General features: G+C 46.9%; 2 protein-coding genes across 8 annotated transcripts in view; both read right to left on the bottom strand.

Annotated features, from left to right (window-relative positions):
• Nucleotides 1-21730, bottom strand: part of Rnf4 (ring finger protein 4) — a 29808-nt gene extending 8078 nt beyond the window's left edge. For both annotated transcript variants that reach the window (XM_047567136.1, XM_047567135.1), the window contains exons 1-4: nucleotides 21597-21730; nucleotides 10593-10758; nucleotides 7619-7733; nucleotides 4839-4918 (exon numbers count right to left, since the gene is read on the bottom strand). In XM_047567136.1, coding sequence (XP_047423092.1) covers nucleotides 4839-4918; nucleotides 7619-7733; nucleotides 10593-10601 — 204 coding nt within the window. In that variant the 5' untranslated portion in view covers nucleotides 10602-10758; nucleotides 21597-21730. The remainder of the gene's footprint in view (nucleotides 1-4838; nucleotides 4919-7618; nucleotides 7734-10592; nucleotides 10759-21596) is intronic.
• A 560-nt stretch (nucleotides 21731-22290) lies between these two features.
• Cfap99 (cilia and flagella associated protein 99) overlaps nucleotides 22291-26534 on the bottom strand; it is a 45362-nt gene continuing 41118 nt past the window's right edge. For 5 of the 6 annotated variants that reach the window (XM_047567243.1, XM_047567240.1, XM_047567241.1 and 2 more), the window contains 2 exons: nucleotides 25387-25546; nucleotides 24149-25276 (listed from right to left, as the gene is read on the bottom strand). In XM_047567243.1, coding sequence (XP_047423199.1) covers nucleotides 25160-25276; nucleotides 25387-25546 — 277 coding nt within the window. In that variant the 3' untranslated portion in view covers nucleotides 24149-25159. Of the gene's footprint in view, nucleotides 22358-24148; nucleotides 25277-25386; nucleotides 25547-26534 lie in introns of those variants that run through there. The other variant, XR_007110578.1, reaches the window with a different exon arrangement.

Below are 26534 nucleotides of genomic sequence, written 5' to 3' on the forward strand. Positions count from 1 at the left end.
TTTAAAAAAAGGTTAAGATTCTAAGGTTGGAGAAAAAAAAAAAAAAAGGATTCTAAGGCTCAGTGTGAGACTCTGGGTTCCACCTCCAGTCCCACCAAAAAAGAAAGAAAAAACGAAAAAGAACATTTTAGGATGGAACCAACAAATTCCCAAGAAGCAAACTCTAGATTAGATACCTTTACTGTAGAGTTCTATCAAACATCCAAGGAAGAAGTAATTCCAGTCTTTCAAAATCTTCTAGAACAGGAAAAAAGGATGTTTTCCCCCAATTCACTTATGGTACACCAACATGGATTCCAAAACCCTCCAGAGAATGTGTACAAAAGAAACTTGCAGACCAAACAATCTTAGGAACATAAATACAAATATCATACAAAAAAATGTCAGCAAACTGATCTTGTGGCACACACACCCACCCATCCCATAACCATGATAAGTTTCATGTTAGAAATCAATATAATGCTCCATCAACATATGAAAGGGGAAAATTTTTCAACAGAACACTGTTAAAATTCTACCTTGATTCATGATGAAAACTTGTAGCCAAATAGGAAACAGGAATTTCAATTGAATAAATGCTATAAATAAACAAAAGCCCACAACAAAGATCTTACTTACTGGTGAAATTTGAAAGGATTTTCTCAGATTTGGAATGAGACAAGAATGCCCATGACTATCACTACTTCGTTTAGACAATGCTGGGTTTTTTTTAGCCAGTACATTAAGGCAAGAAAAAGACAACATTAAAGAATTAAAACTTAGAACCAGTGGTGTAGCTCAGTGGTAGAGCGCTTGCCTCTCATGTGTGAGGCACTGGGTTCGATCCTCAGCACCACATAAAATAAAATAAAGGTATTGTGTCCATCTACAACTTAAAAAAAGGATGCATATATGTAATATATATGTGTGTACATACAAAAGAATCAAAATTTGTTTTGTGTTTAGGTTAACATCCAAAAGATTTGCAGATTATGAATTGTTAGACTAAAAAAAGGAAAAATCAGCTGGGTACAGTGGCACACGCGTATAATTCCACTGGCTCAGGATGTTAAGGCAGGAGGATTGCGAGTTCAAAGTCAGCCTCAACAACTCAGTGAGACTCTGTCTCTAAGTAAAATACAAAAAAGGACAGAGGATGTGACTCAGGGGTCGAGTACCCCTGGGTTCAATCCCCAGTACCAAAAAAGGAAAGTCAACAGATAAAATCAAATACATTTCTTTATATCAGTAAACAAACAAAATTAAAATTTAAAATACAATGGGGGGCCACTGGGGATTGAACCCAGGGGCACTGGTCCACTGAACCACATTACCAGCCCTATTTGGTATTTTATTTAGAGACAGGGTCTTGCTGAGTTGCTTAGGGCCTTGATAAGCTGCTGAGGCTCGCTCTGAACTCTCAATCCTTCTGTCTCAGACTCCAGAGCCACTGGGATTACAGGCATGTGCCACCACGCCCGGCTAAAATACAATTTTAACAGCACCCTAAAATATTATGTAAAGACCTCCATATTAAACCACACACAAAAATCTATTCATGCAGATTATAAACCTAAATGTCAAAGGCAAAATAGCCAACTTTCGGAATATAGAAACATCTTTTTATGATATGGGGTAGGACAAGACTTATTCAACATATGGATAAATCAACTATAATAGCCTCTGAAATAGACACCAAAAGGTGGAGGGGCAAGCCTTTGAGGGGAAGATAGGAAACCCATGAGAACAGCAGGTTCACATTAAACTAGAAAAATGAGTAGGAAAAAAGATTTGCTATTAAAAAGGGACGGGGGCGGTGCAAAGGAATTGCTTGGTTTTGTTCTAGTTCAGTTTCTTCAGTTTTTCTTTTCTTTCTTTTTCTGTTGCTGGGGATGGAACCCAGGGCCTTATGTGTACTAAGTAAGCACTCCATCACTGAGCTAATTCCTAAATTGTGGGCTATTTTAAAAGTTTATATACAACAGGTATGTAAAAAAAGCTGTAAAACAAACTTTTGAAAGGCACTAACTAAACAAAAGAAAAAAAAAACAATCAACAAACACAGAAAGGAGTTAAATTTTAAATCAGAAAAACACAAGTTAAAAAAACTATGGGAAACTACAAGACAGCTAAAAGACTGATCACCCTTAAAAGTAATGAAGCCGGTGAAAAACAGAACCTCAAACACAGGTGTGAGTGTAAACTGGTACCACCTCTGGAAAACAGTCTGACATTAATCTAGCAAAAATCAAAGATATTCATACCCTGAAGCCCAAGGGCGATGGCATTTTTTTGTGTTATGCGATGCCAAAAATAAAGTTAACTTTTTAAGAAACCATGAAAGTAGAAACATACAAAATCTCACTCTCACCTTACACATTTTTCATTTCTCCTGATCTGGGGGCTCTGGATTCCTTAAAAAGCTGGTTTGCAGGTTCTAGTCTCAAGAGGGCCTATGGATGTTTTGAAAGCTGCCCTTGTCCAGGAATTCCTATCTTAGAGATACACAAGGCTAAGAGATACCTCCAGGTTAAAACACTCACACTTAACCTATTCCAACAGATTGTCAGATTTGCTAAGATCATCCCAATTTTGGAATATATAACCCTTATCCGTTTCACTCTCCTGTAGGCACAAAGGTTACCCTGAACACACTATCCCTTGTCCTGTGTTACTATAATTAGGTTCACTTAGTAGCTGTGCTTAGGATAGAATTTTTGACTTGGAATTCTGTAAATCAGGCATATACTATAATAAATTTGCAATTTAGATTTACTAAAAAAAAATCAGTAAGTGAAGAATGATTAGGGACAGAAAGGCCAGCCAGGCAATGGTGGCACACACCTGTAATCCCAGCAACTCAGGAAGCTGAGGTGGGAGGGTCACAAGTTCCAGGTCAGCTAGGCAACATAGTGAGGTCCTGTCTCAAAATAAAATAAAAAGAGCTAGAATGTAGCTCAGTGGTAGAGGCCCTGGGTTCAATCCCCAGAACAAGGAAAAAGAAAAAGAAAGAAAAGGTAGGGTTGCTAAGCACAAGACAACTCTTGTGGTTGGAACCAGGAGGTGGCATGAGGTAAACCTCCAGTTAAGGGGACAGCAGGTTGGAACCCAGAACCCTGTACTCCTGCCCCAACACTAGTACTGTCACCCTCTTCTCTACAGCCTGCCTCTGGTCTTCTAGTCATTCCCAAACAGCTCCCCTCATCCCCCTATGAAGGCGTCCAGAAGCTTAACTGGGAATGGGGATGGCCACAGTAAGAAGCCCTGGCCCAGGGAGCAGGCCCTGCAAGAGCAGTCATCAAGCAAAACAAAGTTGTGGCAGAGGAAACGACGCTGTCAACCAACAGAAGCCAGTCAGTATCTTCTTGGGGACAGAATCCTAGCTTTCTCGCCAGGCCTGAGGGGGAATGGGTTAGGCACACTGTTGGTGAACACCTGAGTATTCAAGGAAAAAAAAAAGGACATGGTTCAGCTTTCCAGCATTGGTGGCATGGCGCTACAGCTTCAGGTAACATGCCAAACTAAGCTCCTCCCCAGCAATTGTCAGTGAGGTTGAATGTATACATATACCTCAGAAACCCACAAGTTGAAGAGAGCCACCTATAGTCACATCAACTCCTGTTATGTCACAGAGATCTAGCACATCTCCACTGGCCCCCAGGTGGGAGGCAAAGACCCTGGGTCTACCTATGACCTCACAGGATGCAGGGGGAAGACACGGGACAGCCCGGTGGTACCAAGACCAGACTACATCTGTAAAGGCAGTTCCCAGCCTTAGCCTTTTCTTCTTAAAATCTTAAAGCTTTGTAGTGTGACTAGATTCTAAAGTTCCACACAGGTCAGGCAGCAATGCCTATCGTCTTGTACCTGTCGTGACAGTGTGGTAGCTATCAGTCACTCAGAATAAACCTCAAACCTGTGGGCCCCAGGGCCAAGAGGAATCAGCTACTAGCACTCCACACCCAATCACACAGCACTCTTGAGCAGACTAGCCACACACCTGCCCAATGTGCTTCAGCTTCCACTCCACAAACTGCAGTCTTGGCACACAGTATCAGAAGGCCTTAGTGGCATGCTGGCCAGTGGGTTAACCAGACCCCTACGCAGGTGTGCACCATGGACAGTCTACCAGAACTAACTTTTAATGTCCTCTGACCAGACCAGGCCTCCGTCCACATAGGTTGCATGTGGGATATGGACATCCTCTGCCAGTCTGTGATGATACTGTGGGAAGAGAGCACGGCTGGCCTTGTAGGCTCTACCCCCAGAGTGAGGGCAGAGCCAAGGCCTCAGGTGGTCAGGCAGGGAACCTGCTTTTCCTGGGGCCTTGTTAACTGCTTCTGAAATGTGAGATTTCCCAGTGGCAGTGCAGAGCTCACACTGACTAGTACCACACTAGGTTCCAGGGCACTTGAACATGAGATTTCTTTTAGTTTTCACAATCATCTACTGACATGGGCAAGCATATCCCCATTTTACAGATGAGGTGAATAAGGCCAAGGAGCATGCCCAAGGTCACGTGGCTGGGGTAAACTGTGGAATGACAGACTTAAGAGATGTGGGACCTTGAGATTCTCCCCAAACCACTTCTGTGTCCAGCTGTGGAAGGTCAGGGCCACACAGCCCTACTGACTTTTTTTTTTTTTTCAATGCTGGGGATCACATATGCTAGGCAGGTGCTCTATCACTGAGCTGTAGTTCCTACCCACAGCTACACTCCAGAGGAAACAAAGCCAAAACACATGATTTTCCTGAAGTATTTTTCATTTGGGGGCCCAGTTACTGAATGTAACCAAGGCCTTCAGGTGCTAGTGCAGGCCCAGGACCGGTCAGTCAAGAAATGGCCAACTCTCACTCACCACAACAGAGTCATTGTGAGTCAGGTCCACGACGACGGGCTCTAAAGATTCACAGGTGAGGTCCACGATTTCATCTCCAGCTTCAAAATAAAGCATTTCAACAGGTATTAGGAGGAAAGGAAGGCTGGAACCTCCCAAGCCTAATTAATATGGTTATAAACATGGCACTGGCTTATACTGAACTAAAGCACCAATTCCTTTTTGGAGTAACAGTCACAAAACATTCTTCCAGTATTTTGCTGAGTGGGGTAGTCTTTACAGATTCATCACTGGCAGGGGTGGGCACACCTCCTCCCATGGCTGCCTTGCTAGCACAGCTCTAGCAGTGAGGGAGTGCTTCACTCTTCACTTGTTCCAAGTGCCTCCCAAGCTAGACGGAGAACAAGGTGATGTCTGTTGGCCCCTAACATGCCAAACTGGGTTTGGCCAGCTGTGCAGATTGCCTTTTGACCCCTCACACACACTGGGGAGATATGCAGGGCATACAGAACAAAAGTAGGAAGAACATGAACCCAACAGTTAATGACAGTTATACTTAGCATGTAGGAATAAGGGGCAGAGAACTTCCTCCATTTATACAAACCAAAAAAAGACTTAACCATTTTTAGTTTGGATTACTATACAGTAATACTATTACAGTAATAAGTGTGAGGTAAAGATTTATTCCCCACCCCAGTACTGGCAATGAATCCAGGGGTGCTCTACCACCTAGATACACCTGTAGCCCTTTTATTTTGAAACAGGGTTTCGCTAAGTTGCCAAGGCTGGCCTTGAACTTGCCTCAGACTCCTGAATAGCTGGGATTCTGAGTGTGCACTGCTGGGCCTGGCATGCGTTAGGACTCTTGCCAGGTGCAGTAGCACACACCTAAAATCCCAGTGGCTCGAGGGGATGAGGCAGGAGGATCACAAGTTCAAAGCCAGCCTCAACAACTTAGTGAAGCCCTAAACAACTCAGTGAGACCCTTTCTTTATATGTAAAAAATAATAAGGCCTGGGGATGTGCCTCAGTGGCTAAGCACCCCTGGGTTCAAACTCCAGTACCAAAAAAAAAAAAAAGACTCTTAGCAACAGTACTGGTCCAACATATGTTTACATAAAGTGACTTGTAATACATTTAACATATTCTAACTTGTTTGATTTTTCTCATATTCAAAAGTTTCACAGAAATAAAATGTAATATTATCATAGATAAACAACGTGATTTGTACAGAAGGATCTCATTCTTTTTTTTGGACTGGGGATTGAACCCAAGGTACTTTTACTACTGAGCTACATCCCCAGCCTGTTTATTTTTTATTTTGAGACACAGTCTCACTAAGTTGCTTAGGACTTCACCAAATTGCTGAGTTCGGCTTTGAACTTGTAATCCTCCTGCCTCCGCCTCCTGAGCCACTGGGATTACAGGTGTAAAGCATCGCTCCTGACCTTTCTGGAGACTGAACCCAGGGTGCTTTACCACTTAGCTACACCCCCAGTCCTTTTGTTGCACAGGGGTGTGACTGCCACAGCGTGATGAGTGCTGTACTGGAAAGCAGCTGGACTCCTCCTAGGCTGAAGATCCCGAGTCCTTTAAGAGACCCCTTATGTGGTTCAGTGCCACAAAGCAGGATGGCATCACATTTGGAGATGGAGAGCCCAGGTCCTACCCTCTAGGTAAAGAAGTGAGGCTTTCAGGAATTTGCTTTGAGAAGTTAAACTCAGACTACATGAGAACTTGCTCTTTGCTCTCTGGGAGGCCCATGAAATTCTCATACTAAACTGCTTCTCTTTAATTCTAAGAGGGTCCCAAGGTTTTTGCTCCCTGGTGTACACATCCTGCATAAGCCCCCAGAATTCCTGGCCCCTTGCCACCATGCTGGGGATAAAACCAAGCACTCTAAAACTGTGCTCCAGCCCTTTTTGAAGCAGGATCTTGCTACAACACCCAGGCTGAACACAAACTTGCAATTCTCCTGCCTCAGCTTAAAAAGTAGGCCATGCCTGGTCACTGCTTCTCTTTAAAATGTCAGTTCTCAGGCATCAGAATTACAAACCCAACATCAATATATACAAAGTCAAGGGACCTAATTCAGACCATCTGACATTCCCTGGGCAGGAGAAGGGGAAAATCCAATCCCGTCTCTGCCTACACCAGTTCTAACACAGGCAGCTCAAGTAACAAGTATGCCTTCTGCGGTGATTTTTTGTCTTGAAGAAAGTCAAGCATATCAGGAATGGGACCTCAGACAGAAAAGGTGGGCCCAGAGGAGTCTCACCTCCCTGTTGCACATTACCTGCGGGCTGAAGGGCTAGTGTAGCTTTAAGTGTGAATGGCAGCAGAGTCTAAGATTGTACTTTCTCTCTCTCCTCTCTCTCTCTCTCTCTCTCTCTCTCTATTTTTGGTACCAGGCATTAAACCCAGGGGTACTTACCACTGAGCCACATCTCCAGGCTTTTATATTTTCTATTTTGAGACAAGATTTCACTAAGTTGCTGAGGCTGACTTTGAACTTGCAGTCCTCCTGCCTCAGCCTCTCCAGGCACTGGAATCACAGGCATGTGCCACTGCTAACGGCGTAGTCTAACAAATTCTCATTTAGTGCTAACTGCCACACAGAGTCCCAGGTGTTTTATGGTATGGACTGATTCTGTGTGTGAAGTCTGTTTCAGGCACTAGCATTATCCCCCAAGGCTGGCAGGGTCAGTGTTGGGTGCTGACCAGGCGCAGCTCATGTGCTCCTGCACACCACATCTTCTCCACCCCAGCACATCATGCTATGATATGCCTGGCAATCTTACCAGTTTCCACAAGTTCTATGGGTTCTGCTTCCAAGGAAATCTCAGGGGTGGAGGCTGCTTCCCGAGTTCGCTTCTGGGCTTGTCTAGAACTTACTGTTCCACCACGGCGCTTTCTCTGAGGGTATCAAGGGGAAAACAAACAGTTCCATGAGCACTAGACAGACAAGAATAATAAGGTCAACACAGGATGGCTCAACTTAGGAGCAGCCAGCCTGGAGATGTGAGGTTGGGTCCATTTTAAAACTTGGGATTTGAGAATACTACTGCTTTCAGAGAGGAGTCATTCAATAAATACATTTCTTTTTCTCTTTGCAGTGCTAGGGATTAACATAGGGCCTTACTAACACTAGGCAAGCACTCTACCACTGAACGACACCCCCAGTTTCTTTGTTTTCTTCGCCTAAATAACTTGTTTCCAGAGTTTCATTTCTTTTTTTTGGCAGTGCTGGCTATCGAACCTAGGGCCTGGCAGGTGGTAGGCAAGGGTTCTATCTCTGAGCCACAAGCCCCCCAACCTGACCTTTCAGTTTCTATCCACTGTGGGAAGCTAGACTTTCTTTGGAAAATATGACTTCTAACCCAGGAGCTCTGTGGCCTACTAGTACAGGCATTTCCCACCTTCTGACATAGCCTTGGGCTGCTGTTTCTGATCCAGCTGGCCTCAAGGGACCAAGCTGAGAACACACCCTCCTGCAGTCTTCCTGTGGAGCCTGCCACTGTTTATCCTGCCCATACCACTCTAGCCAGTCTTTGCTCCACAGGCTCAAATCCCCTGTACTCTGTCCTGGTGCTCACTGCCATTGGGCCTGCTGTCCTTCACACGGGGCCCATCTGGGGCACTTTTTCACTACTAAATCTAAAGTTTCTCACCAGTCCCACCTTTATAGAACTGCTATGAGGACTAAATGATGTGAAGTTGGTATGATCCCAATCCTGCAAGTCTTTCCAAGGGAATTCAGCCTCAGGAAATTCAGGAAGGACCTGAGGCTAAAGCTGAACTCTGTATAAGACCCAAGAATATCCATCACATAACTCAACCCATGACAGCAGAGATAAGCCTAATTCTAATTCTATTTGTGTTTTGACTACTATTCTTTGTATCAAACAAAAGTTTGAGATGTTTTGGAAATGCAGATGAGTTTAACACTTTTCCATGGCTATACAGTGCACAGGGCCATCCCCAAGTAAGCCCAGAGGCAAAGGACAGAGCAGTTCAAATTCCCAAAAGAAGAGTGGCTCTGTGTCTCAAAGGGAGTTGCCCCTCCTGTTGCAGTTGAGCTCTGCTGCCCAGCAGCCAGCAGGCTGCTTCACGTGAGCTATCCTCCCAGCCTCCTTCCTCTGAAGTAGGCCAAGTGTTTCTCAGCAGATGCTGCCAGGCAGAGTCCGCCCATCTACCCAGCTCCCTGTATGCCGAGGGAGCCACAAAAGCAGCCATGGACACCCCAACAGGGGTAACAACTTTCCTGGAAGCTCATGGCTCCACCATGCCTTTAATCTGGGCTTCATCCTAGTGGGGTATGCCCTCTCCCTCTCCTTCTTCGCCTGACCAATTCCTTCAGTTTTCGAAAACCCATCTTCTACTCCCCGCAGGCTGGCTGGCTGATTCTCCTCCACTTCAACTCAGGGCAGGGTCAAGAGGTCTGTTATCTCAGGGCAAGCTCAGTACTCCTGAATCATTTGTGGAGACACACCCCTCCCTGTCCTCCCATTAATCCTGGTCAAGAATTTATAGTTGAACTCGTAAAGGTCCAGAGCTTTTGGTGAAAATGAACCACCCAATCACAACTATAGAAGTTACTCACACCATAACTTAACCAACTTCCTCACAGATCCTCATAAAGGTCATGTCCGGACAAGAGATATGGCTGCAGACATAAGGCTTAGAATGTCTATTTCCCTATAGGTAGCCTAGGGCAGTAATCTACAGCTAAAGGACCAAGGTGGGAAGTCACTTACCCTTTATAGGGATGGGGGGTGAGCCCGGAGGCTCAGCAATGGTAGACTGGGCTGGTTAGAAAGACATGGAAGGCAAGGACCCAAGGGGCCAGATTACATGAACAGAACGTGTGCCACCTGTGCCACCCTGTTCACTCCAGGAGTTCTCTGTTTAGCCTTACTCTACCCCTACCACCCTTCCTCTCTACAATGCCATTCGCAACACCTCTGAAGCCTGGAAAGAGATGAGGCTATTTTACATCTGGTTCACCCCTCAGGAAATTGGTGCATCTCAGAAAACATTTCTGAATTTAGATGACATGAGCAAAGTAGCTTTGTCAGCAGAGCAAGCAAGGGGACCTTTACAGGCAACCTTCTGTAGCTCTCAAGGGACTCCATATAACACACAGGTTACAAAGAATCTAAAGCTGCCTTGGAGGTGTGATGTTAGTCTAAATAAACAGTAGTTATAATCACTGATCAATACTGGCCATTGAACATAAGAAAACTTCCACTAGGTTATTATTATTACATTCATGTTGAACATAGAGAAGCAACATATAAGGGAAAATGGAAAAACTGGACTACAAATAACCAAAATACCGCAAAGGGCCTTAATATTTCTAGAACACAACTGCTAAGAAGGTATGTATGATGTTTGAGCCAGGCAAGGTGGCATACACCTGTCATCCCAACTATTCACCGGAAGGTGGCGCAGGAGGATTGCAAGTTCAAGGCCAGTCTGGGCAATGTGGCGAGACCATCTCAAAATAAAATTCAAAAGAATTTTAAAAAGATATGATGTTTTCACTCTAAGTCATTCCTCCTCATCTTTCTGTCTTGGGGGCCCCATCCTGACACTTAGAACTCAGCTGAAGATGGGCACACTGGTGCAGCTAAGGGAAGGACCTGGCACATACCCCTTGAAGAACCAGGTTACTCTGAACCCCTTTACAGTTAGTTCTCTACGCAATGTGCCAAGAAGGACAAGGCAATTGCTTAGTCCTGAAAATAAAAATCTTAAAATGATGAAACTTACTGTACTCATTGTGCTCCTTGGCTCCAACCTACAGAAAGGGAAGTGATCTCTACCCAGGTTTGCAGCGAAGTGGAATATTTTCAACCTCTCATGCCTGCTGGTTACTCATCCTCTGGCTTACAAAGAATGTGGAGCCAGGCAGATTTCAGTATCTTCGAGTCCTGTCCTGAAAAACAAAGATATCAATCTGATAAATTCTGCTACCTACACTGTTGACAACAAAGTTCAGTTCGTTAATTCATCAGTTCTTCTTGGCATGAGGTGCTCTGCTGAACACTTTATGCAATTTATGTTCTTAATCCCATATTCATCTTCAGAAGTAAGAATTCTTGCTGAATACGGGACTACCTGACCTCAAAGCCTGCAATCAAAGCCATTATGCCAGCTCCTATTGTTGTTGTTGTTTTGGTCCTGAGACTGAACCCAGGGTCTCATGTGCCCTTGCACTGAGCTATATACCCCCAGACCATTTGTCCTTTCTGTCTGCTGCAACCCTAGCAAAAGCACTGTGCTAATTCCTGGGGAAAAATGAGTCAGAACTAACACACTTGACCTCAGCAACCAGGAGGGACAGAGTTTCCAAGACCAAGCAAAGTCCTGAGCCTAGGGTTCTTTCTATAATTTCACTGTCATTCTACAGCTGAGCTGGGGAGACAAGTCATCCACCCTGTTCCTAACTCCCCTTAGGACTCACAAGACCACTCAGAACACATGACAGTCCCAGATCCATCGTAATTCCTAGGTTCCAATGCACACATTTATTTCTGGTTCCAAGAATATCTTACATTTGGGTACATAACCATAATACAGGATTCCCCCCTGACATTTATCCACCTCAATGATGCATCTTTGAATTAAAAAGAATCCAATAAAAATGTCTTCCCAGAGAAAGGAGAGATGCCTACTCAGCAATGGGAAATGATGGGATGCACATACCTTGGCTGCTCCACAAGCCTCTTGCCTCTTACTTCATTGATATTTAGACTTTCAAACATGGCTGCTGAAGATGCATCTTCCTGGCCTTGCCTGCATGCCCATCACCACTCTCAGAAGCCAGTCTCCCGTATACTTACAGGCCCAACTAGAACACTGGCTTCCCTGGGAGCTTTTTCAGAGCTTCCTTGCTCTTGGACAGAACAGCAATTCATTCCAAGTCTAGTTTTTCTCTTTCAGGTATGGTGAGCATCAGAGTCAAAGGATAATGAAGCTAGAAGACTGGACTTTGAGAGATCTACCCAGAGGCTGAATTTTACTAGGAAGTCAAGTGGGGAGAGGATATTCCCACCAGATCAGGACAGAAGGAGATCATGGGAAAGACAACCCTCATCAACCAAAGGGTTCTTGACTACAAGGAACAGAAGCTCTCAGGTAATAAAACAAGCAACAAGCAACCCAAGTTACAGGTTACTTCTCCATACAAAGCACTATGCTTTCTAAGGTCTGACTCGTCCTGAGCACTATGCTCATCACCCACTAGGAAGCAGGCTCAGTAACAGTCACCCTCTTACATATGAGGCAGCTAGGTAAGGATGATGGAGAGAGAAGTAATTTGCCCAAAGTCCACAACTAGTAAATAACCAGAACCCACTCACTTAAACACTGCCTTAGCACCAAATTAGAGATGTCCTAGAAACAATTAGGAACATGGAAATTTATTATTATTCTATTTACTTATTTAGTACTGGGAATTGAATGCAGGGCACTTTACCACTGAGCTACTCCTCCTTTCTCAGTCCCTTGTGCATGGCAGACCAGCATTCTACCACTGAGCTATAACCGCAACCCCTCACAGCCCTTTTTGTTTGTATTCTGACAGAGTCTTGCCAAGTTGCTCAGGTTGGACTTAAACTTGGGATTCTACTGCCTCAGTCTCCTGAGTCCCTGGGATTAGAGATGTGTGCCACCCAAACTGGCTAGAGCATGAGTATATCTAGAAAGGACCCCTTGCTTTCTCCTTCCTCCAATAAACCTCTCCATCAGCTTTCCTTCATCTCAGCAGAGGGCCCCACCACCCTTAAGTACAGAGGCAATCCTGGAGTTACTATTTCCTCATTTGACAGGGCTTTTGCTTTGTCTTACACAAGGAAAATTATCTTACACAAGGAAATTCTCATGTTTTTTGAAGGGGGTGAGAGTGGGGTAGCTGATAGTGCCCTTGACACAAAGAAGAGATATGGGGTACAGCAGTAGCCAGTCCTAACTGGAATGATCAGGAAGACCAGATGCCAGAATTCCTAAAGCTATAAGGGTAGGAGAGAAACACTTATGCCAGGGTATCTAGTGACTCTCAAGAGTGACACCACAAAACCAAATGAGAGAAGGCAGAAAAGAAAGAGGTGCTGAGGGTAGCTTTAAAGTTAGCAACGTTGGATATGAGAAATTCTGGTGGAATGGTCCCCAGGTGGATAGAAAAACTCAGATGGGAGAACTGGGGCCAGAAATTTCAGAACATGTGACTGTCTGGGGAGGTAGACAGATAAAGAGCCTATAAAAGAGAATTAAAAAGCCAGAAACAAAGCTAGGAGAACCTGGATATTCATTTGGACAAAACCCAGCATTTGTAGAGCTGGGGATGTAGCTCAGGGGTACAGCCCTTACCTGGCACTCACACGCCCTAGGTTTGACCTACCACTGCAGACCAAGCAACCAACAACCCACTCAGCTTGAGTTTCAAGGAGGAAGAAACAATGAACACCTGAAAAGAACAGGTGTGTGTATGGCAGCGAGTGGGAAGGGTGCTCTAAAAGAAGGCCAGTGAGCTTGGTACAGGGTGCTAAACACTGGGGACCAAGGTTGATGGAAGCAGTAGCAAAGAGGTCAAGGTCCAAGACCAAACTGTACTGAAGATCAAACACGAAGGCCAGGGCTGGGATGTAGCTCAGTGGCAAAGCGTCTGCCTTGCATTTGCAAAGCCCTGAGTTTGACCCCCAGTTCCAAAAAAGGCAAAAGACAAAAAAAAAAAAAAAAAAAAAAAACCACCAAGGCCATAGGAGGCCACACTGCATTTGAGGCCTACAGTGACAGGAGGAGCAAGTCAAGAAACAAATAGGTGGGTGACATGGGCAGAGGGAGGACGGATGCCCCAGAAGGATGGCGTGCAGAACTGAGGACAGCACAGGTTCAAAGTGTTCAGATAATAACAACCCTCATAAACCACGCACCCTAAATAAAGATCTGCGTTAAGAGATTGTGTCACCCATGTGCTGAGAGGGCAGACAGAAGACTGAACAAGTCAGAATGTAGACGAGGGAGGAGACTCAGAGGAACCCATGGAGAAGAAAGTTGCATGGCTTAGAGGTAGTAGCAGAGTGTAGGAGAGAGAAATGGACTACCAGTTGGCAAGTGGGAGAGCTCTAGGGCTTTCTGTGTTCTGACAGATTTTCATTTTTTCAACAAAGCAATTATGGACACTTACAATGTTGCCCTCTCCACACTCTAGTAGAAATGTGACATATGTATATTCGGCATTCATACTTATGTGACTGTATAGCTATCATATGTACAGGAGTGTGACCTACATAATGGCTAGAAACAGATTGTAAGGCAAGCAGAAAAGAGGAAATGTTAGACTGGAACCAGATTCTACCAGCAAATCTCATACTACTGTATTCCCAAGAGCAAAGAAAGGAAGTCAGGAGAAAAGGGCTGGGGAAGGGGCACAAGAGAAACAGAATGAAGCCCAAGGAGATGTTGCAATGAGAAGCTTTGGGTTTAGTCCAGCCCCGCAACAGAGTCCTAAAACCATGCCAGAGCAATAGGATCTGAATCACCTACTGAAAATCAGAAACACAACTCCCGTGCTCTGGTTCCATCCACACTAGTCAGAACATTGACCCTCAAGGGACTCCTTGTGCAATTCTCATGGGGGGAGGGGAGAAGCCCGGGCACCAGGTCATTCCTTCTGTGTTGCAATCATAAAACAGTCCCACTGTGAACTCATAAGGGGCTATCTGAATACAAGGTCTTATTTTCCTGTGAGTTTGGATGAGCTGATAAGAGTAAGTTCTTTTTGTTGGTGTTGTAAAAGCCTAGAAGTCAAATCCTACAGAATACCATCAAAGAAATCTCAATATATCAGTGACTGACTGGGCATTGGCTGGTTCCAACTGCCTGGCTCATGTCTTCCTTTTTTAAGCCAAAAACTTCTGATCATTCCCATTTTAAATATCTCCCTAGATGGAATTTCAAAAGTAGAATTATAGAACATGTGCTAAGGAGAAAGAATACTATAAAGACTGCATCACCCAAGCTGCTTTTGTAAACAGTGTCAGAAATATCCAAGGTCACCACCAAAGTCCAGTCTCCGCACTAGATGTAAACATTAAAACTGCCAATAACTTTCATTTTGAAGCTTCTTAAATGGAATTTTGATGCCCCCATCACATCAATAACCACACCTTAGTATTCAAGAAAAATACAAGCCTCTTCCTTGTTAGTATGAGGGTCAGCAATTTATGTGGCCATGTGAGCCCTATACACTTGCATGAATACCTGACCTGTGTGCCTCCCTGTCTTCATCATAAATCTGGGAAAAACACTTCACCTTGCAGCTACTCCACCAGCTGATTAATTCTATAACTATGTATAGGGGCCTAACTTGAGATAGGTATTGCTCTAGAAGCTAGAAATATAGTCATCCCTCAGTATTCATGAGTTGATTCCAGGACGCCCCTTGGAGATACCAAAATCCATCTGTGCTCAAGCACAGTGTTTATAAATAACCTACATACACCTTCCTTCATGCTTTAAATTATCTCCATTACTTACAATACAATGTGAATACTATATTAGTAGTTGTTACTGTGGTCCGGTGTGGTGGTATACACCTGTAATCCCAGTGACTTGGGAGGGAGAGGGCAGGGGTATCACAAGTTCCAGGCCAGACTTAGCAACTTAGTGAGGTTCCATCTCAAAATAAAAAATAAAAAGGGCTGGGGATGTGGCTCAGTGGTTGAGTGCTCCTGAGTTCAATCCCCGGTACCCCTCCGAGATATATAGAAATAAGAAAAATGGCAAGATGAAAAAGATAGTATATATTCAGCATAAACACCCCCCACCCTCCAAGTATTTTCCCCCTTCTTTTTTGTAACGCTAGGGATTCAAACGCAGTGCTTCACCCATGCACAAGTGCTCTACCACTGAGTTACATTCCCAGCTCTTCCGAGTATCTTCAGTCCTCAACTGGTTTAATCTAGAGATGCAGACAGAGTTCATGAACATGAAGAGTTGACTACATAGGGTTGATTAAAAACACCAAACACCTGTCATGGAATGTATACTCCAAATGGAAAGATGAACAATAAATTAAGTAATAAATGTCTATCATATCAGATGAGCCAGAAACTGTACATCTTCTTGCTAAGTGTGAATACTATTACATAAAACTTTCCATCCCAGGAGGAACTGAAACAAACGTTCAAAGCTCTCAGCAAGGTTTTATTTATTTCCAGATAAGACTCAGCAAGATGTAGCTAATCACAATTGCTTCAATTTAGAGTAGGATTCAGAAGAGGTGAAGGAAATGGGCAAAGATGCAATGCTGGGACAGCCTTCTCCCTAAAAGTGATAAGGGCCTTGAACACTGGTCTCTCTTGAGATTTTTTGGGGAGATGGAGGGGACAACTGGGGATTTAACCCAAGGGGCAATTTACCACTGAGCAACATCCCCAGCCCTTTTTATTTTTGAGTCAGGGTCTTGTGAAGTTGCTTAAGGTCTCACTAACTTGCTGAAGCTGGTTTTGAACTTGTGATCCTCCTGTCTCAGCTTTCGGAGCCAGGTGTTGGGATTATAGGCGTGCACTACCACTCCCAGTTCTCCTAATATTTTTGCAGGGACTAAATGAATGAATTTCGTCAAAGTAAACAGTAGTACACTGTGCTTGGAGAGGAATGCGGCATGATCATATACTGGGTAAACAGGTCTTCCATGAATTTATGTCATGAGCCTGATGAAGCCCCATCAGCATCAGACTACAGCTCAAATCCCTAGAGGTCTGAAAGGAGCACCAAAGCCAAAGGACCTTCACATCCTTTGGCCAAGGTGTCATGGGCTCTGGGGACCTGATACAAATGATGTAATTCCTGGGAACTAGGAGAAAGAGTAATATGATGAAGGAACCCTAAGGAACCTGCTCCAGAGCTCAAAAAAGTCTCAGTGTTGGAGGCCATCAACAACCTCCCATCTTTCCCTAGAGCCCAGGGTCAATTAATCATAATGCCAGAAAACTTTCAGAAGGTGGGCATGCTGCCTGACCCAGTGTAGAAGGCACCAAGCATGAACGCTGCCAGAGAAGGCCAGCTAGGAAGCTTAGCTGCCTATGTATCTTGGGCCTGAGGTCAGCTGGAGTGGAAGAGAGGAGATGTATGGTGTGGGTGGTCATCAGAAGCTTTCAAATCCAATTCTTCAACCCAGACCAGCAAAGAGCAGCTGAGCAGTGTCCCATAGTGAGAATTCCCTCAAGAGCAAACCAGAGGGGGACTGATCTAAATGGCACTGCCCCAGGGCTCCTCAGCATAGGCCTTCCCTCCCACTGTCAGTCAGATTCACCTGGAGGATGGCTAATGAATAGATACATGCTGTCACTTACCAGCTAGCCAAACCCAGTTCTCTAGGGACATTCATCTTCACAGTGAGATGCAGCACCCTTGCCTGTGAGCTACTGTGGTATATATACATGACGGAATATTACTCAACCATAAAGAAGAATGAGGAGCTGGGGCTATAGCTCAGTGGTAAAGCACTTGCCTAACGTGTGAGGCACTGCGTTCTATCCTCAGTACCACATAAAAATAAATAAATAAATAAAATAAAGGTATTGTGTCCATCTATGATGAAAAAAATAAAAATAAAAAAAAATGAAATTATGGCATTTGCCAGTAAATGGATGAAACTGGAGAATATCATGCTAAGTAAAATAAGTCAGTCCCCAAAAACCAAAGGTCAAATGTTCTCTCTGATATGTGAATCCTAACCTACAACAAGGGAGGGTTGGGAGGGGAAGGATGGAAGTCCAGTGGATTAGACGAAGGGGAATGAAAGGAAGGGAGTGGGGAGGGGAATGGAAAAGACTAGAACTGGACATAACTTTCCTATCCTTGTATATGAATGAATACACAAGCAGGATGACTTTACATCATGTACAACCACAAGAATAGGATACTAATTAGAATAAGTTTACACTCGATGTACATACAATATCTCAAAATACTCTACTGTCACTTATATCTAACAACAAAACAACAACAAAAAAGAAAGCAAGTCAATGGTTGTTGGCCCCCAGGGAAAACAAAGAGATATAATCACTAAACACCACAACATTAATGTTCTAAAAGAGGTTAAGGCAGAGGAAAGCAGAAGAAAGAACATTAAGTGGGCCTGAGAAAGTTAACCTTCATAAGAAAACTCAAAAAAGTCACCAGGTTCAAAAAAACCTAATACTGCAAGGGCTCTCAAAGATCACAACTACTGTCAACTGAGTATGGCCTTCAGATCACAAAGCCAATCTCCCCACTCCCCCCACCTCTCACTGTGCAGCTCTGTTTGCAGTTACAGACATGTGTCCCTTTACTCCAGGTAGCCTGGATATGAGGCACCCATTCTAGGTCTTTCCTGTCCCAATGACATAATTTGATACATGGAAGGGTCCTGCCACTCACTTCAGGGACTTTCCAACCACCCTCAAGGACTACCTCAAAAGTTACTTCTCTCTCTTCCCTGTCCTAATTTCCCTATTTCTTCTTCTGTCTTCCCTTAAATCAGTTAGGTCAGAATTTGGGCGACTATATGAGGGAGAGCGGAGCAACTGAGGCAAAGGGCAGCGCGCCACACTGCGACCAATCAAACGGGCAGGAAAACTCCACTGACCCTTACCTCCACCTGTCACTCAGCAGCACCCCCGCCCATTCTGGCCTATAAAGACCCTGAGCAGCCAGAGCCATGTGGGATTTTCTCCGGCTCCCTACCCTGACCTGTGGGGGGGGGGGGGGGGGGGGCAATTCCGAGAGCCAAATTCCAATAAAGCTTGCTTCCGCAGCAGCTTTCTGTTCAATTTTATTGGGCCACTAAACGTGCCCCCGAGTTTACAATCAACAAACGTAACTCTAAGTCGAATATTTATCATGGAGTTCCCCCAGCACTTGGCACAAACATCTTAATAATTTTTCCATTGAAATTATAACCAATTAAATTATCAAAATCATTAGATGCTTGAAAGAGATGGCACATAACTGGAAACAGGAATGGTGTTTGTGAGAGAGAAAAGAAAATTTTTTTCAGGGATGGGGGAAATGGAGCCTTACAGTAAAAGTAAAAATACAGTCACCATCAGGAAACAAAGGAGACTTACAAACAGATAATCATCAAGAGTATTAGGAGAGGGCTGGGGAGACAGCTCAGTTGGTAGTGTCTTTGCCTTGCAAGCACAAGGCCCTGGGTTCAATCTCCAACACCGCAAAAAAAAAAAAAAAAAAAAAAGGATTATTAGGAGAAAATATCTCTACCTGAGACATCTTTAACTTGCAGGAGTAAGAGTAAGAGGCCAGAACAGACATCAAGGTGCTGAGAAAGGAAGCAAATTTTAGTACAGATTATAAAGAAATCTGCCATGCCAAACAACAATAGAGATGAGGTGAAGCAGACAGGGAAACACCCAGGCCCTTAAAACCAGGTCCCTGAATTGGGAGTAGGAGGGTGAAACTCAAAAACAATAAATAGATTCTTTGGGAATACAATGCAGGCACTGAGAATCAACTTTCTGAAAATATAGCACATGAACTAATTACTTTTATGCACATTTTTTTTTACTGAGTAGCACCCCAATTTCTTTGCAGAAATTGGTGGCGGTGCAGACTATGGGCCATGGGCTTTGCTAACAGTCTTTAAGAGCTAGTGAAAGATGGGTGTAGTGTCACATGCCTGTAATCCCAGCCACTCAGGAAGCTGAGGCGGCAAGTTTGAGGCCAGCTTCAGCAATTTAGCCAGGTCCCAAGCAACGCAGTGAGACCCTGTCTCAAAATAAACAATAAAAAGGGTCGGGGATGTGCTAAGTGGCAAAGCATCCCTGGATTCAATCCCTGGTACAAATACAAACCAACCAACCTAGTGAAGAACTGCCACAATTGGCAGTCTTCCACATAAAATTCTGTCTCTTTTTAACTGGTCCCAAGACCATTAGTCTTTTCTTTGTTTTAAAGACAGGGTACTGCTATACTGCCCAGGTTGGCTTCAAACTCCTGGGCTCAAGTGATTCTCCTGCTTTGGCCTCCCATGTACCTTGGATCACAGGCCCGCACCTCTGTACCTGGCTCCAAAACCACTTGTCTTGTCCAGCCTTCAGCAGTACAGTAATTTTCCTTCAAACTCAACTCCATCCATGTTACTTCCCAGCTTAAAACTCAATTCAGTGGTGAAGACAACAGAAGAAAAATTCCTCTTGGCCACAGAACAAGTTGTTACACTTTGGTGCTTGCATCTTTCACATCTGATTTCTGCTTGCCTCTCCAATCTCACATCTTGCCACACTTCTTGTACCATCTACATTTCACCTGCAAGGACTTCCATTTCCTACACCCTCAAATCCAGAAAGATCATCACTAGACCTATCTTGTGCACTGCTGTACCCCAAGGTACAGCACACAAAAGACCTCAAAATAGTGCTAACTTAGAGCACTAATGCATGAATTCTCAAAGAGCAAAAAATCTTATTTTATGTAAAAGGCAAAAATATACATACAGAAGGAAAAGATATATAATACATGTCACAATGAAATTTCACAGAAGGGGTGACTAGGAAAACTGAAAACACTTCTTTCAGGGATAATAACCTAAGAAAAAGTGAACACTGTGTTAAAGCAACATTTTGGAATCACTGTAGGAAGCTCAAGTTCAAGCAATACAAAAGCCAACGACAGGAATAGTCTTTCCACTCACATGTTCCCATTTCATCTCAGATTCACAGCTAAAACTGAACCCAAGGTCTCTGCATACATTAAAAAACAAATCACCTGGAAAAACAAAGTCAATGCTGTGAGGAACGAGACCAGGTTTACTGTCAATCAGCTGGTGTGTGACCTTGAACAGACCATCTCATATTTCGGGGCCTCAGTCTCCCCAACTACTTGGGCAGAGATGAGGCCCTAGGTCTGACTCAGGAACCTCAAGCAGAACCAGAACGAGGTGAAGACTGAACATCCGTGGGCACCGACAAGGATCAAGACAAAAGCTGAACGCCCCCCCCCCCCCGAAAAAACTCCTTGCCCAACCTCTGTCCTCTTCCCTCCTCCCTCCTCCCTCAAAGGGTCCATCGGAGGACAAGGGATGTTCTTGGGGAACGGCGTTTCGGGTCTTAAGAATCTGACTTTCATACATCGTGCACAGGCGCGCCAGGGAAGGCTCGGGCCCGAGGGGCGCGGGCTGGGTCGCAGGCCTCACAGTCGCACACTCGTACAACCACCGGCGGGGCGGGGCCGGGAAGCGCTCCTGGAGGCTGAGCACCTACTCGCCCAGGGCACCCTCCCGGCCCAAAGAGGCCCCGCCATGCGGCCGGGGCGCCGGGCCAACTCGCAGGCCCCACGACAGCGGGGCGGCAGCGCGAGCACACAAAGGAGGCGTCGTCACCGCGAAAACCTCGTCCGGGTTTCCCCTCGATGGCCGGCGAGCCCGGCTCTCCAATTGACCTTGGGCGCGTCCCTCCCCTCCCCAAGCCTCAGTTTCCCTTCCTAGATCACGGACGAAGCTCCGCGGCCCGGCCGGCCGGGCTGAGACGACTCCCAGATCGAGTCTCCCAACTTCCGACGCCCGCGGGGAGCCAGCTCCGGCACCCACGCGGACGACGGGGCGGGCGGAGCTGGCCCGAGGCCCCGGAGAGGTCGGCCCGGGCTGTGGGGCCCGAGTAGGGCCGACTCGCACAAGGCGGGCGCCGACGCCTCTGCAGGCCGCGAAGTCGCCTGGATCCCCCGTTTGCCCGGCCTGCCGTGCCTCTCCCTTCCCGCGAAGCCTGGCCTTACCTGGGGCTGTGCTGGTCCGGCAGGGGCCGCCCCCAACACACTAGCGCGAGGAAGCACCTCCGCAAGCCGATAGGGAGATCCGCTCAAGCAAGACTCCGCCGACTCAAAGCAACCCACTTCCGCTCCTCAGGAATAGGCCCCGCCCCCTGAAGCTCCCATTGGTCGCCTCCGCCCCTACTCCCGCGGTCTACCGGGTAAGGAGGTATATTTCAATTCTATTGGATAAGAAAACCATCTATTACCACTTTGAACCGCGCCTCCTTCCGGCCCCTCCCACGCTTGCGCGCCCAATGTCTCAGTTCCCGCGAGAGTGGCGCCGGCGCTCTACGCCCGCGAGGCCTCGTGGGAGTTGTGTCTGGCTGGGCCAGCTGGGTGCAGTCTCCTGTGCCAGCGGGCTTGGAGCTTACTGCCTCTTCGCTCATCAGCTGTTGTGTTCCTGACGGGACCCGGCCGATAGCGTGAACTGGAAGTTAGTCCCCGCCAGCCATTCCACACGCCTGTCCGGGCCTCTTTCCTCGCCTGTTAACTAGGTCTTTGTAAGGAATGTCCTCGCGGTCCGAGGTCTACGACCCTCGGCTGAAACCGGGCTCGAATCTGTCCGGCTAGGCCCTGAGTGTGGCGTTACCTTGGACTCTTCCAAGACTGCAGGAGGAGCCTTGGGAAAGCACAGCTTGTCCCATCCGCGGGAGCCAGAGGGTCTTCGGCTGAGACGTCTAAGAGGGATCCCCAGAGGAAGCGACACCTAGCCGAGGACTGAAGGACTAGGAGGGAAAAGGAGAGCATTCCAGCAAGAGAGAGCTGTGTCCTAGACCCCTGGGAAGGAGAGTGGGGAAAGATGGGCATGCCCAGGAAACCGCAGGCTGGCTGCCCAGTGTGTCAAGAACATGGGGAAGGAAGGGCAAGACTTAGTCTGGGAAGGCCCAGGTGCCAAGTCCCGACAGTCCTGCGGGCCGTGGGTACCACGAAAGGAAGAGCGAAGGGAAAAGCATTCTTCCTCAAGACGAGCCTGAGAAAGGACCAAGGCCCAGGCAGAGGACTGGAGGTCTCAGGGGCATCTCGTGACCTCCTAAGTGTCCATAGAGTGCTGCCCCTTGGATCCCCTTGCCTCCATTGTTGGGGCGAGTCTCAGAAGTTCCCTCACCTCTTACATGAGATAGTAATAGTACCTATCCCAGAAGAAGAATGTGGAAGTTTGGATTCAGGGCAGTACTGCGCCGAATATATGCAAGCCCCTCCTTGGGGTTTACCAGAATCAAGTAGAGAATGAAAGGTAGGTTTCTTGCGCTCTGGTCCCCGAGCTGAATTGGGAATGGATTTAGTAATCAGGACAAAAACCAAAACCACTCATCTTGTTCCTAGTGTCCTGAAAACACCCAAACCATATACTGAACTTCTGTGACTGGGATGTTCAAACCTGCAAAGAGCGAGCCTTGCCTTACTGTCAACAAGGGTCTTCTGGCTAGCCTGCACTCAGGCAGCTCAACTTTCTGGTTGGAAAGAAAGGTCCAGAAAGAGCATTCATAGCAACAGCTGGGTCTTATCCCCTGTCTTGTGAAGCTTGAATCTCAAAGGACCCAGGCTCTTCATGTATATAAGGCAGCTGTTGCTGTGAAACAAGCCACCAAAGCCCAATATTTTAAACAACAGGTGTTTGTTGTTGCTCAGGTGGGAGGATAGTTCTGGTCCTGGCTGGTCTCACATGTGGGGGGCGGGGAGGGGGTGTCTGCTGGTTGTAGAATGATCTAGAAGGGGCTTAGGACAACTTGCTGTCCTCCATAAGTTTCAGCTTTTCTCCTCCCAAAAGGCTACTCTGGTCATGTTCACATGGGGCCTGGCAGGCTTCCAAGAGAACCAGTGTGATCTCCAAGATCACTTGAGTTCCAACTGGCACAGTTCACAGGCTACTTGTACTGCACCATTTTGGCCAAAGTAAGTCTCCAGTCCAAACAGGATCAGAGATTGGGGAACATAGGCTCCACCTCTTGATAGGAATTGTAAAGTCTCAAAGCATGGAGAATGGGTACAGGGAGACATTCTGCCATACACTACGCACAGTGCCACAGCTTTAGGGAATGACCCCAGGCCTATTCCCACCCAAGTAGATGGAGTAGAGGCCAGGTTCCCACAAGCTAGCTCTCAGAACAGGACTGGAGAAGGGATCTTGCTGACTGCCAATCTATGTTGTTGCCAATAGCATCCACAGTTAGTGTTGGGCTGCCATATCTCTGCTCTGTCCAGAGGCAAGCCTAATAGGTGAAGGTGAAGGGCAGTTTCTTCCCTTGCCACAGCCTTGCTGCAGGCAACCATGCACACCTGCCCCCACTGCAGAAGGCTGGCTTAGCAGGAACTCCTTCAAGACAGGAGGTAATCCATGTTCTTTAAGCTGGAACTGCTACCAGCCTGGAGATAGAACTCCTGCATCAGGCACATCTATCTGCCTTTGGCTTACCCTGAGGACTGTCTGGACCAATCATCAGGATATTCCTTCAGTATCAGATGAAATGGGTTTGAATAGCACAACACAGTATATAAAGAGATTTTCTTCATTAAATTAAATTTAATCTGCCCTTGCCCTCTGCTCTGATTCAACAAGGGAGATGGGAATTTCTCTTTACCAACCTGGGTTGTGGGAAAGTCCTGGGATTCTAATACAATATTATGTATTGAATATTGGGGTAGGACTCTGACCCTTAAATCTGTTCTTGTCACTGCCCAGCCTCCACTGCTGAGGTACCAGGTCAGCAGGCCCAAGGAGGATGGGGACAGGTGTCCCTCTCCTGAACATCTATCCTTGTGGCTGTTTCTAGCCCCTCCCTTACTGTGCCCCACCCCAGGGACTGGCCCACATTTTATCCTTTCAGTGAGCAGCAGCATGATGTGCTTTTGTTCTTGAGGACCAGCAGGCTTTTTACTCTGCAGGCCTGTTCTCCAGTTAACAAATCCACCCTGGTCCCTGCACTGGGTCACCTGGTGTTCCCAGCGGCCCCAACCTTGTTGATTCCAGGCTCATTAGGTGCTCTGTAAAGTCACCCACACTTAGCTTTGGGTTCTGCCATGCTGTGCAGTTCACCTCTCTGAACACCAGTGACTTCATCAATGGTACGAGAAGTCGTGCCCAGGACTGCAGATTATATGGTAAGGCGTGGGAAGGGCCATCCCATAGCTGGTGCTCCAAAATCCTCCCACGGGCAAACCGCACACCAGGTCTTAGGTTCCTAGGCGAAGTCACTGGGTGGGGGTAGAGAGTGGGGACTCCAGTGCCGGGGATGTTCCAGAGCGGGGAGAGGGAAGAAAGGGGCCTTGGGAATGACTTGTTGGGCCATGGGGAAGGGTTAGGGTCTGGGCCAGGGCGGCCAGATTTAGCATATAAAAATGCAGGTCAGGAGTTGAATTCCAAATAAAGAGCAGATACTAGTTTAACCTACGTTTTCTCATATAGTGACTGGGCGTCCTGCCTTTTCTATCGCAGCCCTGCTCCTGCAGGCTCGGGCAAGGGAGCAGAGAGCGAGCGGCGGGGTTGCGGGCAGCGTGGGGGTCAGGGAGGTCCAGGGTCGCCGGGCGGCTCAGGCGGCCTCCAGGCGGCGCGCGGGTGCGATCGCGGAATCCGCGCGCTGCAGGGCTCGCAGCCTACGCTCGCGGCTCCTCTCCAGTTCCAGCCAGTGCTGCGCTTCCTGCTGCGCCTGCGGTAGGGAGGTGGTGTTGGCGTGGGCCGGACGCGCTGGGGCCCGGCCCAAGCTACGCCGGAGCCCTCCCGGAGCCCCGAGCTCGCCCTGGCTCCCACCAGGCTCACCCGCGACGCGCGGCGCACAGTCCGCGGCGCCGGCACGTGCAGAGGGGCCGCCCGCCTGCGGCGCTCGACCGCCCTCTCCTCGATCCTACGCTGCAGCTCCAGGACGCGCTCGTCTTGGGAGGGCGCACCCGTGGCCGCCTGGGCTTTCTTCTGTTCCCACCTGACCGGAGATAGTGGGCTTAGGAGCGGCAGTCTGAAACCCGGCACCAAACGCGGCCTGGCGATCCCAAGGCAGGGTCACCTTGCACAGGGTTGGCCTGGGGTTCTGCCAGCACTGCTACCCTTATGTTTACATGTTGTAAAAAGTATTACATGCAACCGGGCGTGGTGGCGCACGCCTGTAATTCTAGCGACACGGAAGACTGAGGCAGTGTGATCACAAGTTCAAAGCCAATCTCAGCAACTTAATGAACCTCAAAATAAAAAATGAAAAGGGCTAGGGATGTAGCTCAGTGGTAAAGCGCCTCCAGGTTCAATCTCCAGTTTGGGGGTGGGAGGGTTAGTATGAGGTGTATACAATTGAGAGAAAAATGCAAAAGCCACTTTATCTCACACTCCTCTTGACGCCCTGGTGCCTAGGGGTGACCACTGCTGATTCTGTAGTGTGTGTCCTTGCACATTGTCTCCGTACATAGACCATTTCCCTGTTTCATCAATAGGTCTGTGCACTGCCAGAGTTGATGTAACTGCACATCACAGTGTGGCACGTGTGGTACTCTCCCCTGTCTGTGCTCCCTGTTAACAGGGAAATTCTGCTGAATTACTGCTGTGTACTGCTGTGGGCTGGTTTCACACATGGGGTAGGGCTCCAGAAACGTGTCCCAAGTAGGGCCCTTGGAGACACTCTAACAACTGCATTTGAGGTCTGCTGGGCCCAGGCCAGCAGCTGGGAAGTGGTGAGGTTTCCAGGATGTGTACCACTGTGGGACCTTCGGTGGCCTACAGCCCTCCCTGACCAGTCCCCAGTGGCATGTGCTTTATCTGAATTGCAGTCAGAGCAGAAGTGACTCAGAGGACTGAGTGATGGATTTCTCTCAGTGCAATGAATTAGTTTTTTCTCTGTCATCCCTCTCTTCCCACCCCTCCCCAGTCCTACTCTTTCTCTTCCTCTGGGGCCCAGTGTGCTCTGCTATAAGAGGTCTGGGTAT

Source organism: Sciurus carolinensis, chromosome 10 (assembly GCF_902686445.1).
Source record: "Sciurus carolinensis chromosome 10, mSciCar1.2, whole genome shotgun sequence".
NCBI lineage: Eukaryota > Metazoa > Chordata > Mammalia > Rodentia > Sciuridae > Sciurus > Sciurus carolinensis.